The sequence below is a fragment of the Cebidichthys violaceus genome, unplaced genomic scaffold (genome assembly GCF_023349555.1).
Source record: "Cebidichthys violaceus isolate CVI_PGR_0920_01 unplaced genomic scaffold, fCebVio1.0.p SCAF_60, whole genome shotgun sequence".
Classification (NCBI taxonomy): Eukaryota; Metazoa; Chordata; class Actinopteri; order Perciformes; family Stichaeidae; genus Cebidichthys; species Cebidichthys violaceus.
In genome coordinates this window covers 534,505-552,500 of record NW_027176817.1, presented here as the reverse complement: position 1 = coordinate 552,500, position 17,996 = coordinate 534,505, and the positions used below count along the sequence as shown (strand labels likewise).

The 17,996-nt window shown below is 39.0% G+C and overlaps 2 protein-coding genes across 2 annotated transcripts in view; both read left to right on the top strand.

The window, feature by feature from the left end:
- ptprr (protein tyrosine phosphatase receptor type R) overlaps positions 1-10,666 on the top strand; it is a 12,462-nt gene extending 1,796 nt beyond the window's left edge. Inside the window, exons 5-12 of the mRNA XM_068733965.1 lie at positions 2,227-2,416; positions 3,054-3,138; positions 4,963-5,042; positions 5,502-5,639; positions 5,984-6,094; positions 6,189-6,346; positions 6,920-7,033; positions 7,118-10,666. Coding sequence (XP_068590066.1) covers positions 2,227-2,416; positions 3,054-3,138; positions 4,963-5,042; positions 5,502-5,639; positions 5,984-6,094; positions 6,189-6,346; positions 6,920-7,033; positions 7,118-7,211 — 970 coding nt within the window. The 3' untranslated portion in view covers positions 7,212-10,666. The remainder of the gene's footprint in view (positions 1-2,226; positions 2,417-3,053; positions 3,139-4,962; positions 5,043-5,501; positions 5,640-5,983; positions 6,095-6,188; positions 6,347-6,919; positions 7,034-7,117) is intronic.
- Positions 10,667-12,275: 1,609 nt separating this feature from the next.
- Positions 12,276-17,996, top strand: part of ptprb (protein tyrosine phosphatase receptor type b) — a 29,613-nt gene continuing 23,892 nt past the window's right edge. The window contains exons 1-2 of the mRNA XM_068734085.1: positions 12,276-12,690; positions 16,308-16,734. Coding sequence (XP_068590186.1) covers positions 12,637-12,690; positions 16,308-16,734 — 481 coding nt within the window. The 5' untranslated portion in view covers positions 12,276-12,636. The remainder of the gene's footprint in view (positions 12,691-16,307; positions 16,735-17,996) is intronic.

The window sequence follows — 17,996 nt, the reverse complement described above, 5'->3', positions numbered from 1 at the left end:
TTTATCTACAAAGAGGCAGTGAAATATTATAAAGTGTCACACGTCTGTGGACAGAAGCACACCTGAGCAGCCGTCTGATCGGCGGCCATGTTTAGGGAGGGAAGTCGCCGCTGACCTGTGATTGTTGGAGCGGTCAGGTGTCGAGCTGCGTACGTGCAGACTGAGGAGTGTGTGTGTGTGTGTGTGTGTGTGTGTGTGTGTGTGTGTGTGTTACATTGAGATAGTGAAGCAGGTTTCCTCCATGAACAATGTACACAGAGAACATGTGTGTTTATGTGAAGGGAGGCGTCTTCCTCCTCATGTCTGGAACATCAGAGCTGAACGTTTCAGCACGTTTTAACCCTATTTTATTAAATTCATAAACGCCTTCCAGAGTTCATCTGTGTATTCTACACAGAACATTAATGTGAATTAACATGACTAAAGAAAGTCTCTATTTAATAGTTAATTAATAAAAACAAAAACAAGGATCATTTTAATTCATAAAAATCTCATTATTTTTAAGTAGTAAATACAACATTTTTTTTTTTAAATGGTCATAGTTTTTGTCATAATTTTGTGTTTTAAGTTCACCTCTATAATATAAATTTCATCTCTGTTTCTTATCATTTAGATTTAGTAAATTTGATAGTTTTGACTTTTTAAAATGTCATAATTATGATTCATTATCTCTCAATGTTAATTAAGTTGATCTCATGTTTTGTATTAGTGTCTCATTATTTGACTTGATTAATCTCATAATTTAAATTTAGTAAATCGCATTTCAGTTCTGACTTTATAAATAATAATGAATTCAAATTCATTTTTTTGTTTTATTAAATGTTGTGTTGGAGTAAACATCCCGTCTGAGTAAATGTCATAAAGGTGATTTAGTATCTAATACGTTTGAGTAATTAAAGTGAGTATTATTTCATCTCGTTCTGCTTCCATTTGGGCTCCTCCTCTTTCACACGTTAGTGGTTGATGTGACGCTCGGGGACGGTGAGAAAGTAGTCCCTGCTGGCTCAGCGGGGTGGTGAAGCGTCTCGCAGGAGGCTGATTGTTGCTTAGATAACGCTGACCTCATCTGTCCAAACGAGACGTTTGAAGTGTTTTCACTAAAGGCTCCCGTAAACGTCTTTCTCTGCTCCTCGCTCACACTCCGGCTCTCCGGCCGTTATCTGCCGCTCGTAACTCTTCCGCCGCTCTCGGGTCTGAACCCCGGAGGCCATTTTGTTGTGGTTGCATCAGCGTTAGGAGAGGACACTCTGTGATCCTCGAGGTAAGGAAAGGAAGGAAGATCTCAGGCTCAAGAGTGAGAACAGGATGTTTTTCATGGTGTCTGTGTCTCTTTGTGTGTGTGTGTGTGTGTGTGTGTGTGTGTGTGTGTGTGCGTGTGTGTCGTCCACTCTGGATGGCAGCCAATCAGCAATCAGACGACTAGGAAGTAATCCTGGACAGGAAGCCGGCCGACGCGTAGCCAGACGAAGAGTCCGTCCACACAGGACCCCGTCACAGCAGACAGAAGTGCTACCTGTGCTTCACTTGAAATCTAATCAAATCAAAAAAATATTTAATTTATTTAAAGAAAAAAGAAAAATCCACCATTTTATTTAAATTAAAACGATTTAATTACATTTGTTTATAATAAGATTTAATGGGAAAAAGAAATCCATTTACAAAAAACATTTAATTTTAAATGGTTTATTTATTTATTATTAGTTGAATAAATAAGAAATCTACTCAAAAATTAAACCATTTAGTGATTTATTTTGTATTAATAAATCTCTTTATGTTGATAGTAAATCTTATAATTTTTACTTTTGAATGAATTAATTTATCTCTAAATTTTGTCATAAGATCTTTAATCTCATAAACCTTAACTCTGTATATGATACGTTTGATTTAATGTTAATTTAGTGAATATAAAAAATCTCATAGTTCATTTTGACTCATTAAATCACGTAAATGTGACTAAATATATTACTTTTACAATTCTCTTAATCTTAAATAGCAAAAGTAACTCACAATTTTGTAGTTTTTTTTATAAATACTCTTATTAGTTATTAACTCTTTAGAAAATGTAAAAATTGGCAAAATCCAGTTGATAAGAGCAGTAACTGTGGAGAACATTTAGTCATGAATCAAAATCCACAGTAGATGAACTACAACGTTAAACACAGAGAGGAAGAGTGCATCTTTTTTGTCTTCTTCACTTCCATCATGATGTGTCTCTGTCCCCTCCAGACGAGGCTCTAACGTGTCTCTGGTGTTGGACATGTCGGCCCTCGGCTCCGTGGAGCCCCTCAGCGTCGCCGTTGTGACGCCCAGAGAGGCGGCGAGCAGAGAGTACCTGCTGGCGGCCGGCCGGCCTCTGACGCGGCAGCAGCTCCGCGACGTTGTCAACAACACGCACAAGCTGCACGCCGAGTTCGCCGTACGTCGTCACGGAGCTCTACGGCCCCTCAAATTCTCTCAGTTTATACAAGTTTATACTGTATTTTGTCACCGTAACGAACCTTTTTATAGCATTTACCCAACCAAACAATAGTCTGCATGCTAGAGATTAGCATCAGCAATTAAGAGATTAGCACTCGCGATTATTGAATGGTCATTAGCATTAGCGATTAGCTCCAGCAAGTAGCACTAACGATAAGCATTTGTGATTCGCGTTAATGATTATTGAATAGTCATTAGCATTAGCAATTATGGCTGAGTGATTAGCATTAGCGCTACCAGAATCACAACAATAGTCTGCATGCTAGAGATTAGCATCAGCAATTAAGAGATTAGCATTTGTGATTAACGTTCGTGATTTTTGAATAGTGATTAGCATTAGCGATTATTGATTAGCGATAAGTATTAGCGCATCAAGTTAGCATAAGCTAATTGACAGTTTGACAGCTTTCATGAACGTTAAGTTAAAAACTGTTAACGTCTGGCTAATATTTAATTACCAGTCCTACTCTTTGATTCATTTAGACGTGTACAACGTGTAAAAGTAGTCATCTTGTAGTTTTTCTGACACTAGTACCTTTAAGTATTGTGACTGACGTTGAATTCTTCCATCTCAGGAAATTCCAATGAATTTTATTGATCCCAAGGAGCTCGATATTCCAAACCACGGGACCAAGAACAGATACAAGACCATACTGCCCAGTGAGTACTGTGTGTGTGTGTGTGTGTGTGTGTGTGTGTGTGTGTGAAATAATCGGTGTTGCTAGGAAACAGTAACTGTCCCAAAACAGTCTTCAACGTCTCATTTCCTGTTGAACCAGGAAGTTGTTTTATTATGTGGGAGGGGCTCACGGTCAAAGGCCAACAACCTCAAGGACGAGCTAATATCACACACACACACACACACACACACACACACACACACACGCACACACACACACACACACACACACTTGAACAATACATGTTCCTCAGAGTGTAGCTTGTTCTCACACAGCCAGCCAAGCATTTAGCCTGATTAAGACATTATGTAACACACACACACACACACACACACACACACACACACACACACACACACAATGATTGTTTTTAGTTTGTGCACTTATGTTTTTGAGAGGGGGTGGGTTATCAATGTAACAGTGAGCGAGAGGGGGAGGGGTTCCTTCCTTCCTTCCGACCAATCAAGGCTAAGGAATGCTCCCCTAAAGCTGCTGTCAATCAAACTCCTTCCTGTGTTTGAGTTTCTGTGTCGACTTTTCTAAAGTGGCTCCAAACCCAGTCAGGACTGAGTCTAAAAGAGGGTCACAACCCAGTCAGGACTGAGTCTAAAAGAGGGTCACAACCAAGTCAGGACTGAGTCTAAAAGAGGGTCACAACCAAGTCAGGACTGAGTCTAAAAGAGGGTCACAACCAAGTCAGGACTGAGTCTAAAAGAGGGTCACAACCAAGTCAGGACTGAGTCTAAAAGAGGGTCACAACCCAGTCGGGACTGAGTCTAAAAGAGGGTCACAACCAAGTCAGGACTGAGTCTAAAAGAGGGTCACAACCCAGTCGGGACTGAGTCTAAAAGAGGGTCACAACCAAGTCAGGACTGAGTCTAAAAAGAGGGTCTGAACCCAGTCAGGACTCAGTCTAAAAAGAGGGTCTGAACCCAGTCAGGACTGAGTCTAAAAAGAGGGTCTGAACCCAGTCAGGACTGAGTCTAAAAAGAGGGTCACAACCCAGTCAAGACTGAGTCTAAAAAGAGGGTCTGAACCCAGTCAGGACTGAGTCTAAAAAGAAGGTCTAAACCCAGTCAGGACTGAGTCTAAAAAGAGGGTCTGAACCCAGTCAGGACTGAGTCTAAAAAGAGGGTCTGAACCCAGTCAGGACTGAGTCTAAAAAGAGGGTCACAACCCAGTCGGGACTGAGTCTAAAAGAGGGTCACAACCAAGTCGGGACTGAGTCTAAAAGAGGGTCACAACCCAGTCGGGACTGAGTCTAAAAAGAGGGTCTGAACCCAGTCAGGACTGAGTCTAAAAAGAGGGTCTGAACCCAGTCAGGACTGAGTCTAAAAAGAGGGTCTGAACCCAGTCAGGACTGAGTCTAAAAAGAGGGTCACAACCCAGTCAAGACTGAGTCTAAAAAGAGGGTCTGAACCCAGTCAGGACTGAGTCTAAAAAGAAGGTCTAAACCCAGTCAGGACTGAGTCTAAAAAGAGGGTCTGAACCCAGTCAGGACTGAGTCTAAAAAGAGGGTCTGAACCCAGTCAAGACTGAGTCTAAAAAGAAGGTCTAAACCCAGTCAGGACTGAGTCTAAAAAGAAGGTCTAAACCCAGTCAGGACTGAGTCTAAAAAGAAGGTCTGAACCCAGTCAGGACTGAGTCTAAAAAGAGGGTCTAAACCCAGTCAGGACTGAGTCTAAAAAGAAGGTCTAAACCCAGTCAGGACTGAGTCTAAAAAGAGGGTCTGAACCCAGTCAGGACTGAGTCTAGAAGAAGGTATAAACCCAGTCCTTACTGACTCCTGCCTCCTCTGTCCTAGATCCTCATTCCAGAGTGATCCTGAAGTCAAAGAGCTGCAACGACCCACTGAGCTCCTACATCAACGCCAACTACATACGGGTGAGTAGTTCAGATACTTAGTTACTGTAGCTGACAGATAAATGAGTAGAAAGTACACTGCTGGAGTAAATGTACATTGAGAACAACCATCAAACACACGGACATCATCACATCAGCTATCTGGAATGTCAACACACACACGCACACACACACACACACACACACACCAATGCAGTGAAAGTACACTGCTGATACAATAGAGCTTCTTCCTGTCAGGAAGCGTCACTGAAACAATTCAAACTGTCCGACCTCATAGAGAACGACGTATTTGTACCACGTTATGAACTCTAGTAATGGTACAAATACTCTTAATTCTTAACTCCACGTAATAATAAATAAATCAACATATAAATACCTGCACTGAGGGTTAAAGATGATGTGTTTTAGCTCTTTGAAGTTGTCCACCGCTCTGTGTTTCCACCCTGCTGACGCTGGCCTGTGATTGGCTGCTGCCCTCAGGGTTACCTCGGCGAGGAGAAGGCGTTCGTCGCCACCCAGGGCCCGATGGTGAACACGGTGAACGACTTCTGGACGATGGCCTGGCAGGAGGAGGCGCCCGTCGTCGTCATGATCACCAAACTGAAGGAGAAGAACGAGGTAATCGTACTTTTAAATCAAGTTTAACAACTTCAAATCTAAGACGCCAGACTCCGTTGACAAACAGTCACTTTACCTCTGAGAACACAGGAGCTACCGCTGCGTCTGTGTTGTTGTGTGACTTCAGATTAGTTCTGTTTCAGACAGGTGAAATGACAACGGAGTCTGGTGAATTTAAAGAGAATACAGACACAGATAACGGCTTAAATACGTGTTACTGTCCCTTTAAGAAGCTGCTGTTTACAGCAGCTTCTTAAAGGGACAGTAACACGTAATATTTCACGTGTAAACAGCAGCAGCTACTTGAACCGTTGCTCCTCCGTCTCTTGTGTTTGTCTCTGCAGAAGTGTGTTCTGTACTGGCCTGAGAAGAGGGGGATCTATGGGAAGGTGGAGGTGTTGGTGAACAGCGTCAGAGAGTGTGAACACTACACCACCCGCAGCCTCACGCTCAAGGTACACACTTGTCTATGTATCTCTGTATATATTATATATAATACTTATATATATTATTATCTATATTGTCTGTATATTGTTCTTTGTGTGTCAGTGTGGGAATCAAACCCGCGGTCTGCAGCATTACTGGTACACGTCGTGGCCCGACCACAAAACCCCCGACTCCACCATGCCACTGCTGCAGCTCATGACCGACGTCGAGGCAGACAGACGGGCAGCCGACGCCACGGGACCGGTCATCGTCCACTGCAGGTAGAGAGAGGGAGGGAGAGAGACAGAGAGAGAGAGAGAGAGAGAGAGAGAGACAAAGAGAGAGACAGAGAGACAGAGAGACAGAGAGAGAGAGAGAAACAGAGAGAGAGAGACAGAGTGAGAGAGACAGAGAGAGAGAGAGAGAGACAAAGAGAGAGACAAAGAGAGAGACAGAGAGACAGAGAGAAACAGAGAGAGACAGAGTGAGAGAGACAGAGAGAGAGAGAGAGAGAGACAAAGAGAGAGACAGAGAGACAGAGAGAGAGAGAGAAACAGAGAGAGAGAGACAGAGTGAGAGAGAGAGAGAGAGAGAGACAGAGAGAGAGAGAGAGAGACAAAGAGAGAGACAGAGAGACAGAGAGAGAGAGAGAAACAGAGAGAGAGAGACAGAGTGAGAGAGACAGAGAGAGAGAGAGAGAGAGACAAAGAGAGAGACAGAGAGACAGAGAGAGAGAGAGAAACAGAGAGAGAGAGACAGAGAGAGAGAGAGAGAGAGAGAGAGAGAGAGAGACGTTTCTGCTGCTGGAAAATGCTTTAGAAATGACAGCATTACCCACAATCCTCTGCTTGCAGCGCCGGGATTGGCCGGACAGGCTGCTTCATCGCCACAACGATCGGCTGTCAGCAGCTGCAGCTGGAGGGAGTGGTGGACGTTCTGAGCATCACCTGCCGGCTCAGAGCAGACAGGTGACGTCACCTGTATTCTAATGATGGTTTGTGTTGTTTTACACCTGATCATCACAATAACTGACGACGTCTCCGTCTGTGCAGAGGTGGGATGATCCAGACAGGTGAGCAGTACGAGTTCGTCCATCACGCCCTGAGTCTCTACGAGGCCCGCCTTTCTGCAGAAACCGGCCAATGAGGGCGCACCGCCGCACAGGAGGCGTCGACTTCAACGTTGAGATCGTGCTCACGCAGTGAAGTCCTCAAAAGCAGGTATGACCTCCGAAATAAGGGAATTCTTCAGGGGGATTTTTGGGTTTCGATGGACAACCGATGAGGACGGCTGTGGGCGGAGCCTGCTGAAGGAAAGAAGAAAGGTACATTTCTGAAAATGGAATCTATCCGTTCTGCTTCTTCTCTGGTGTTTCTTCTTCACGTGTTGTTGGCGATCGGTTCTTCAAGAGGAGCTGGAGAGACTTTTCTTCTCTTCTCTGAACTGACTGTTGGACCAGACTGTCCTGTTTTACCTCTTTTCTGTCACGGAGACGTAGGAATAGTTCGAGGTACGTCGTTCAATAACACTGTTACTGTGTTTCTGTGTCTTGTAGGATATAAAGATCATTTTGTATCGTGGTGTTCTTATTCTATCTGAAACATGACTGTTAGCTGGTAGCTCCTTTGGTTAAAATAGTCAACTGACCAAACCCTCCCAGCCTCGCTGCTGTTGTGACGTCCGCTCTCCATACGTAAAGTTAAATTTGAGAGATTAATGTATCTGTAAAGGTACTTTCATGATCTTGAACTACTAGAACGTCCTTTTAAACGTCACAGAGACACAGAGACACCAACCATTACATTACATTACAACCCTTACAACCCTTTTGTTAAATACGTTTTTTATGCTAACGCTAAGTAGACACTAGCTGTGTTTCCATAAAAGTATTTGTAATGCATATTTTGAAGTATTAAAAAGGCGACTTTTTGGAAACTTGCAAAATTCCATAAAACTTCCTCAATTGCACAAAAATATCGTGCTCGTTTGAGACGTTTTTTGCCCTTTTTGTGTTTTTTGGAAAAGCTTTTGATGAGTAAGTTGCCGAGTAAAGCACAAAAAACACGTTTGTTAGATAAACCACAGCTGAGTGGACCAATGACGTCATACCAGCTGACATGAAAGAACAATTAAAACTCTCCTCGAGACCTTTCTCCATTTTCGGTCTCGCCATCCAAGGCGACTTGTTCTGTTTCTGGTTCGAAACCTCTACTTCTTCTACTCTTTTTTTACTGGCGGATTACAGCCAATGCGTAAAGTGTGTAGCCTTTAGCGCTAGCTTCTTACGAAACTACTTTTTTTGCGTGGCCAAGTTTATTCGCACCAAACCAGTTGATGGATTTGCGTCTAATTCACGTTTTCTTTTTTGGCAACATTTCAAAAGTTTGCTCAGAATTTGGTTGAATTGAATGGAAACAGGACTCGTGTTGAATAGGCGAGCTAACACTCTGGTTAGCTAACAAACTGACGTAATCTAGTACAACTCTTTTGGTTAAAAAACAAACTTTATATTCTTTATTTCAACAGACAGTAACTTGCGGAGAGCCGAAAGTCACAACGGGGCTAAACCTCCAGCCATGGACGAAAAGCTAAAAGCTAACAAACCAATGTAATGACAAGCAAGCTATCGCTAAGCTAGCTCTCGTAGTACAGCAATCTCCATAGAGGCTAATTTTAGCTTTAGTAGTTCAGTGTTAATGCTAATAAATGGATGCTAACATATAAGCTCATGTTATTATTAGCCCGCTTTGTTAATGCAATATTTTTGTTTCAAAATAATGTGTTTTACAGCAATTATTTATAAGTACGTCTCCCATAAAGATTTGAAAATTACGGGAAATGTAATATTTTCCAACGCTAACAAAATAATTGATCTGTATATGGACCCAACGCCCGAACCCATCACGTCAAAACTTTATAAAAAGATCAACAAAATCATAAATTAATGGAGGCTATTGGAACACAAGCGAGCTCAAAAGTAGCCAATCACTTTCAGTCACAAGTTATACATTTAATTCAATAACTACGATGAATTCTGATGATTTTATTCAAGAGTTTTCAGCAATTTGTCCAAATTGCTGAAAACATTCCCCAGTTGTGTAATGTTTTGCTTCATACCAAAAAAAAAAAGAAAAAGGTGAAATAATTTACTCCACAATGTCATCTTATCGATGTGCTGTTGTAAATTGTTATCTTAGTAAGTACGTTATTTTTGGTGTATCAAAGTAATAATAACTTTATTTTTATACTGTTTTTACATGTTTTTCATGTGTTTTAGCCGTTTGTCTACTCTCACTAAATATGTCGTCAACGTAATGGGAGCCGTCCAATATAACTACATATTTTTTAGAATAAAAATGTGAAACAAAAATGAAAGTACTTGTTTTAGAGATCTGAGGTTTCTCCAGTGATGCCAGTGATGAAGAACATTCCCATTATACGTTTATATATCTGCTCTCTGTGTGTGTGAATGGGGAAACATCGTACATGTTAAAGTGCGATTAAAACGTGGGCGGTTAATGTTTCCAGTCCACGGACCACAAAACAAACACGGAGATCTTGCTGCTAAAACCGGGAAAAGTCGGAAACGTCGACGGACAATAAGAAACTTTGAAGACTCTTCTTTTTCTATGTACCAAATTATTTATTTTTTATTTATTCCTCTTCTTGTGAAGCAATCAAAGAGACTTTGGACCAGTGATTCTTTTGTCTTTCGTGTCCCAACATGCCGCCATCATCACCAACTCGGTTGTCAATCAATTCAGAATCGATCTGAAACTCAAAAATGGCTAAAAGAAAATCTGGCAAAAATTGAAGTTTTCATAGTGATGTACTTTCCTGTTTGAACTGCAGCGTTGGGTACGACACACTGCCTCTGACGTAGTATTGTGTATGTCCACTAGGTGGCGGTTCACGTCCTGTACTTTGTTGTTGTTGACTGTTGATGGAGCTTAAAGGGAAGCTAGATCCACTTTATATTCAGTTGTGTAGCATTGTAGGCTAATTGCTAATGGTTTCCATTGTAAGAGTTGAACTTTGAGGGTGTGTTTTTATTTCACAGGTCCCATAATTCACACTTGCCTTCTTTGCCTCTGATTGGTTTATCTCCCTCCTTATGCATAAACATAACCAACGAAGAAGAGCAGTACCAGCCAATCAGAGGCAGAGTGGCGGGTAATGGAGAAAAATTGGCGTCCGATGACGTCATTCTGCATAATAAGTAGCCATGTGCTTCTGTTTGCTGCAGCTAGAATGCATATTTAAGGAGGAATGGGTCATCTTCATAATGTCATTTATGAAACATTAAGCGTGTGTGCTATCCAGTTAAGGTGGAAAAAACCCCACAAACTTCTTCTAAACACTCGTTTAACACATTTAAATAAAAATGAAACGTTAGCGTCCCTTTAAACTTCAGTCAGAGGACAGCTGATGCTAATTAGTGTTCGTACGGTGCGTGGTTCTTTTTTAAACTGTATTACTAATCAACTTGAATGTTGTAACCGTCCGGAACATTAGCCACTGAGTAGTGCTGTAGACTCTTTTTATACTCTAAATATATATATATATATACATATTGTTTCCTGTAATCTGTACATAAAACACTGGACATAAACACTCTTGACTCGTGTTGTTTTTAACTGATAATAAACCAAATAATTCTACAGTGAAAACCACATTTGGATAAAGGTTTCAACATTATATATATATATATATATATATATATATATATATATATATATATATATATATATATGCATATATATATACGTATATATATATATATATATATATATATATATATATATACCCGTGTGTGTATATATATATGTATATATATATGTATATATATATATATATGTATATATATATATATATATATATATATATATATATATACATGTGTATATATATATATATATATATATATATATATATATACATGTGTATATATATATATATATATATATATATACACGTGTATATATATATATATGTATATGTTTATATATATATATATGTATATGTATATATATGTATATATATATGTATATGTTTATATATCGTTGTTTATTTCTTTTTTTTAGCGGTCTTTAATGACATTTTGAAAGTTTACTGTCCAACAGTCCACTAAAGTTAAAGTATTTTTTACTTTAACTTTATTGAAATGTTTCCTCTTCTTGTCTCAGCTGCTGTAGTGGAGCTGATTCCTCTCAGAATATGTAGTTTTATTTGTAAGTAAAGTCATATTTTCACAAAGACGGATACAAAAGAAACATTAACAATAAACCAAATTCATGAAAGTGAAGTTTGCAGCTGTTTAACTTTTGTTCCTAGAAATGAGCTGTGACGTAAAGTTAGAGAGAGAAAGAGAGAGGAGGGGAAGGAGGGAGGAAGGAAGGAAGGAAAGAGGTGTGGAGGACTAAAAGTAGCTCCGACCAACTGAAACAAAAACAGTTTGACTTTAACGCTGCTCCACAGAAGAGTCCACTCAAAACCTCAAATAACGTAATCGTGAGAAAATCATTTGATATGTTCAGACGACATTAAGTAATTCATATCTTAGTGTACCATGTTTTATTTTAAACTAAGCTTGAGCACCACAAAATGTGTATATTTATGTATATTTATGTATCAAGTAGTAAGTGTTAATGAATAAGGCCCTTATAAGTCCTGATTAAGCTAATAGTTAGGTCTAACAGGTTTTAATACTGAACATGATCTACTCTGCTGCTCTACGTTTCTGACTTCAACACCTGAAGTGTTAACGTTTGTGAACAATTCATCATTTTTATACTTTTGGCTTGTGGGTAAAAAACAAAAAGAAGCTAAAACTGTTAGCTTAAGGTGGCTAAAGGTTATAGCTTGGTGTTGATTGTCACTACTATCACTCATAGTCAATTAGTTCAACTATAATAATAAACATTTGTACTTTTTAATGCGTCTTCAGAACCGTTATTGCAAAAAAATTGGGATTTAATGTGAAAAAAACTCCATTTACACCCTAAAAAAGATGAATCCACATCTAGAAGACGTCTCTGTCACAATGGAGGAGGAGACGAACCTTTAACGTTCCCGTCTCGTCTCTATTTTTAACATTCACAGCGTCTAGAGGAGCTTCTGTTGGAGCTACAGGACTATTTATAGCAGCGTTTGGCGGTTTTGTGTCTTCGCGTCGACTCTCGAAGCCGTCGGCTTGATTGAGGAAGTCCTTTAATTAAGTGACTCCCGACCTCGACACCGTAGAGTCTGAACCGAGAGACAGACAGGAAGAGAGAGAGAGAGAGACAGGGCGGGGGGAAGAGAAAAGAGAGGACAGACTGGGAGGGAGGTCTGAGTCGAGGATGGACACCAGACGGAGAAGACACCACGGAGAATGAGAACTTATTGTTTTCCAGCTGTTTCTTTCCCCGACTTTCATATTTCTTTGTCGCCGGATTCTTCTGAAGACCTCAAAGACTCAACGGAGGAATACGTTCTGCCGTTAATCGTGAACATCAACGCCGGTCCTCTACCTCGGCCTCAGGACTATGGTGCAGCTTGTTCCTTCTGAGGATCTGAAGGAGGATCAAACATGCTGAAATGTAAAGTTCTCAGTTGTCTCTGGTTCACGTCACTGCTGCTGCTGGTGAGTTCTTTATTTATACCTTTATTTATGGTCTGAGTCTTTAAAAGCGCTGAACATTTAAATCTGACACTTTTTTCTGCTGTAGTGAAGCCGCATCTCAACGGACATTGATCTTTACTTTTTAGAATTGTATTCATTTTGTTAAATCTTTTTTTTTTTTTTTGCTTCCTATTTTTGACAACAACACACTTCAATATATAAAACATATTTGTAGCCTAAAAAAAGTTTCTTGATATTAAAACAGAACCTTTAAATTTACTGACAACAACAACAAAAAACAATCACATTCTTTTTCTCAGAAACATTTAACTTTATTACAAAAAGTCTAAATCTTTCTTAATTAATAAGACAAATCAAGATGACTTCACAAGGCCTCCGATATAATACACACACAGTATATATATATATATATATATATATATATATATATATATATATATATATATATATCTATATATGTACATATATATATATATATGTTCTTCTCTTTTTAAGCAGTACAGCAGGGTACTAATTGATAAACTATCTACAGTTTACTTGTTCTACTTTACTTCTCTCACTGAATATCTGCTTCACCAAAGTAAAACTTTATTTACATTGTGATGGTTAACGTTAAAACTTTATTTACACTGTGATGTTAACGTTAAACTTTATTTACACTGTGATGTTAATGTTAAAACTTTATTTACACTCTGATGTTAACGTTAAAACTTTATTTACACTGTGATGGTTAACGGTAAACTTTATTTAATGGTAAACTTTATTTACACTGTGATGTTAACGTTAAACTTTATTTACACTGTAATGGTTAACGTTAAACTTTATTTACACTGTGATGTTAACGTTAAACTTTATTTACACTGTGATGGTTAACGTTAAACTTTATTTACACTGTGATGTTAATGTTAAACTTTATTTACACTGTGATGGTTAACGTTAAAACTTTATTTACACTGTGATGGTTAACGTTAAACTTTATTTACACTGTGATGGTTAACGTTAAAACTTTATTTACACTGTGATGTTAACGTTAAACTTTATTTACATTGTGATGGTTAACGTTAAAACTTTATTTGCACTGTGATGTTAACGTTAAACTTTATTTACATTGTGATGGTTAACGTTAAAACTTTATTTACACTGTGATGTTAACGTTGAACTTTATTTACACTGTGATGTTAATGTTAAAACTTTATTTACACTCTGATGTTAACGTTAAAACTTTATTTACACTGTGATGGTTAACGGTAAACTTTATTTAATGGTAAACTTTATTTACACTGTGATGTTAACGTTAAACTTTATTTACACTGTGATGGTTAACGTTAAACTTTATTTACACTGTGATGTTAACGTTAAACTTTATTTACACTGTGATGGTTAACGTTAAACTTTATTTACACTGTGATGTTAATGTTAAACTTTATTTACACTGTGATGGTTAACGTTAAAACTTTATTTACACTGTGATGGTTAACGTTAAACTTTATTTACACTGTGATGGTTAACGTTAAAACTTTATTTACACTGTGATGTTAACGTTAAACTTTATTTACATTGTGATGGTTAACGTTAAAACTTTATTTACACTGTGATGTTAACGTTAAACTTTATTTACATTGTGATGGTTAACGTTAAAACTTTATTTACACTGTGATGTTAACGTTAAACTTTATTTACACTGTGATGTTAACGTTGAACTTTATTTACACTGTGATGTTAACGTTAAACTTTATTTACACTGTGATGTTAACGTTAAACTTTATTTACACAGTGATGGTTAACGTTAAAACTTTATTTACACTGTGATGTTAACGTTGAACTTTATTTACACTGTGATGTTAATGTTAAAACTTTATTTACACTCTGATGTTAACGTTAAAACTTTATTTACACTGTGATGGTTAACGGTAAACTTTATTTAATGGTAAACTTTATTTACACTGTGATGTTAACGTTAAACTTTATTTACACTGTGATGGTTAACGTTAAACTTTATTTACACTGTGATGTTAACGTTAAACTTTATTTACACTGTGATGGTTAACGTTAAACTTTATTTACACTGTGATGTTAATGTTAAACTTTATTTACACTGTGATGGTTAACGTTAAAACTTTATTTACACTGTGATGGTTAACGTTAAACTTTATTTACACTGTGATGGTTAACGTTAAAACTTTATTTACACTGTGATGTTAACGTTAAACTTTATTTACACTGTGATGTTAACGTTGAACTTTATTTACACTGTGATGTTAACGTTAAACTTTATTTACACTGTGATGTTAACGTTAAACTTTATTTACATTGTGATGGTTAACGTTAAAACTTTATTTACACTGTGATGTTAACGTTAAACTTTATTTACAGTGTGATGGTTAACGTTAAACTTTATTTACAGTGTGATGTTAACGTTAAACTTTATTTACATTGTGATGGTTAACGTTAAAACTTTATTTACACTGTGATGTTAACGTTAAACTTTATTTACATTGTGATGTTAACGTTACACCACTACATCCACACACGACTACGACAGATATTCATGCAGTTTCTTTTTCCTCAGTCATCATTTCCTTCTCTGTCTCTCTGCTGCATTGTTGTCTCTTAACTCCCTGAACCTCATTATCAGTGACAAATGATTTTTCTGTTTTCTAGTATAAAAAGGTTAAAGCTCACACACACACACACACACACACACACACACACACACACACACACACACACACACACACACAGATATTTACATGTACAAGGCCAAAGGTAAGACAAACCAACATAAGTGATAAACACACAGTTACAGTTCTTTAAATAGCTCAACAGTCCGTTTGAAGCTTTCTTAGCAGTGAAACAAAGGATCAGTTTCTTTTGGTTTTACAGATTTTTATTGAACAATGAATCAGTTTTGGTTCCTCTCGTGAGGAAGAATCCAAATATGCTAATGAGAGTGATGTATGAAATGAAGGAAAAAGAAAGAAAAGCTGTTTAGTGCGAAATATTGAGCAAAAACAAAACAGTAATCTACTGCACATTTTGGTAAAATCATCTTATTCTCTTTCTATGGATAACAAATCTCAACTCTGTGTGTTCAGTACATAGCTGGAGTCAGGACCTGGTTAGCTTAGCATAAAGTCACATGTCGGCTGGTTTACTGCAGCAGTGTGCACTTTGGTTTTGGAAAACAATATCTTGTCAACATATCATCGCTCCAACCGCCTGTATGATTGAATACCAACTCCCTTTTTATAATCTATTTAACCCCCTGAGCCCTGAAGCAGCATTCTTCTCTCCGTGGTCTTGATTTTCAAAATAAAAGTCCTGTTCCTCTATGGAAACAGAACCATGATGACTAGAAGTAGAGAGAACTAGAACATTTTAAATGAGAACATGTAGAATAAAATGTTTATGAAGCTTTGCGTCGGCTGATGTTTCTGAAGTAAGCGTTCGTCACACATGGTGTGATGGTAAAGACAGTTTTTACACCTTCTGGCTGTGATGAACGGTGTAGTTTTGGCGATTGTTTAAAGAAAACATGCTTTTTCATCCCAATGGACAAAATAATCCTCTCTCTCACTGTTTGTTCCTCGTCTCCTCGTCTCCTGTCTCCTCATCAGGATCCGAGCAGTGCAGCTCCCACAGAGACCCAGTCCATCAAATGCAGCATCTCTGTGTCTGAACCAGCATCCGGTCTGGACTCCATCTCACTGACCGTCAGCACACCTGGACCCAACTGCTCCTTCAGCGTCTCATCTCAGGACGCCGGAGCCGACGGCGCCGAGTGTAGAAGAAGGAGACGAGAAGGAGACGAGGAGGTAGAGAACAATGAGATCGGAGGAAGGGAGCGAGGAGAAGAGGAGGCGAAGGAGGAGACGGGAGCTAACTATCTGGGAACAAACCAGCTAGGAGCCGAGGATGGAGGGGACAAGGAGGGAGGAGGGGTTTTCACCTGCGTGTTGGATCACCTGGAGCCTGGAACCGCCTACCAGCTGGAGATCCAGTCCCAGAGAGACCAGGAGACGGCAAACGTCACCCTGCACACCAGTAAGTCCTAACCCAGTCCAGACTTACACCAGTCCAGATTCAAACCAGTCCAGACTTACACCAGTCCAGATTCAAACCAGTCTGGACATAAACCAGTCTAGATTTAAACCAGTTCAGAGTTAAACTAGTCCAGTAGTTTTAGTACTTCTACTACATTAAAGTATTCACTGTCTGAATACTACAGTAAAGTATTTCCTCTCTGAATACTACAGTAAAGTATTTAGTGTCTGAATACTTCCTCCCCCGTTGTATTTACTTCTACGTCTTCTATTGTGTTCCGTTGGTTTCTATTGTTCCATGTCCTCTGACCTCTCTGTCCCGTTGAGTTGAAGTCGTGTAGCTTCCTCTCTCTGTGATTAGCTTCAGGAACCGCGGCCCTGCTGAGAGAGAGTGATAGAGTGTGTGTGTGTGTGTGTGTGTGTGTGTGTGTGTGTGTGTCCACGATGGCGTGCGTCCAGAACAGAAGTTGGACCCTCGGTGTGTATTTCCATCGTGGGCAGAGCTCTGGGTTCAGCTATTTCCTGCTTCCATTGTTTCTTTGTTCAGTTGGAAGCACTGGGAAAGGGCGTGTGTGTGTGTGTGTGTGTGTGTGTGTGTGTGTGTGTGTATACTTATATATGTGTGTGTATGTACATGTATATATATGTGTGTGTGTGTGTGTGTGTTTGTAGGAAACAGGGTGTTGCTGTACCAATGTGAGTCCCGACAGTAACCTCAGAAATGCAAAACACTCACTTCAGTGTTTGTTTCTTATCTTCTGACGGTTACTTCCACTTTAACGTTTGTTTTCTTACCTGCTGCGACGCTCCCTCAAAGATCATCATTCATCACGAGTCTTTGTGTCTCCTGACCAATAGAAGTCCAATGTTCTCTCTCTTATAGCTCTGTTTGGTCTCCACCACCTCCTGAGGGGAATACCTGTCTCTTTAGCTGCTAAATGCTCTAAATGCTCTGATGCTACATGCTCTGATGCTACATGCTCTAAATGCTCTGATGCTACATGCTCTGATGCTACATGCTCTAAATGCTCTGATGCTACATGCTCTAAATGCTCTGATGCTACATGCTCTAAATGCTCTGATGCTACATGCTCTAAATGCTCTGATGCTACATGCTCTGATGCTAAATGCTCTAAATGCTCTCATGCTAAATGCTCTAAATGCTTACTGCTCTGATGCTTACTGCTCTGATGCTAACTGCTCTGATGCTAAATGCTCTAAATGCTAAATGCTCTAAATGCTTACTGCTCTGATGCTAACTGC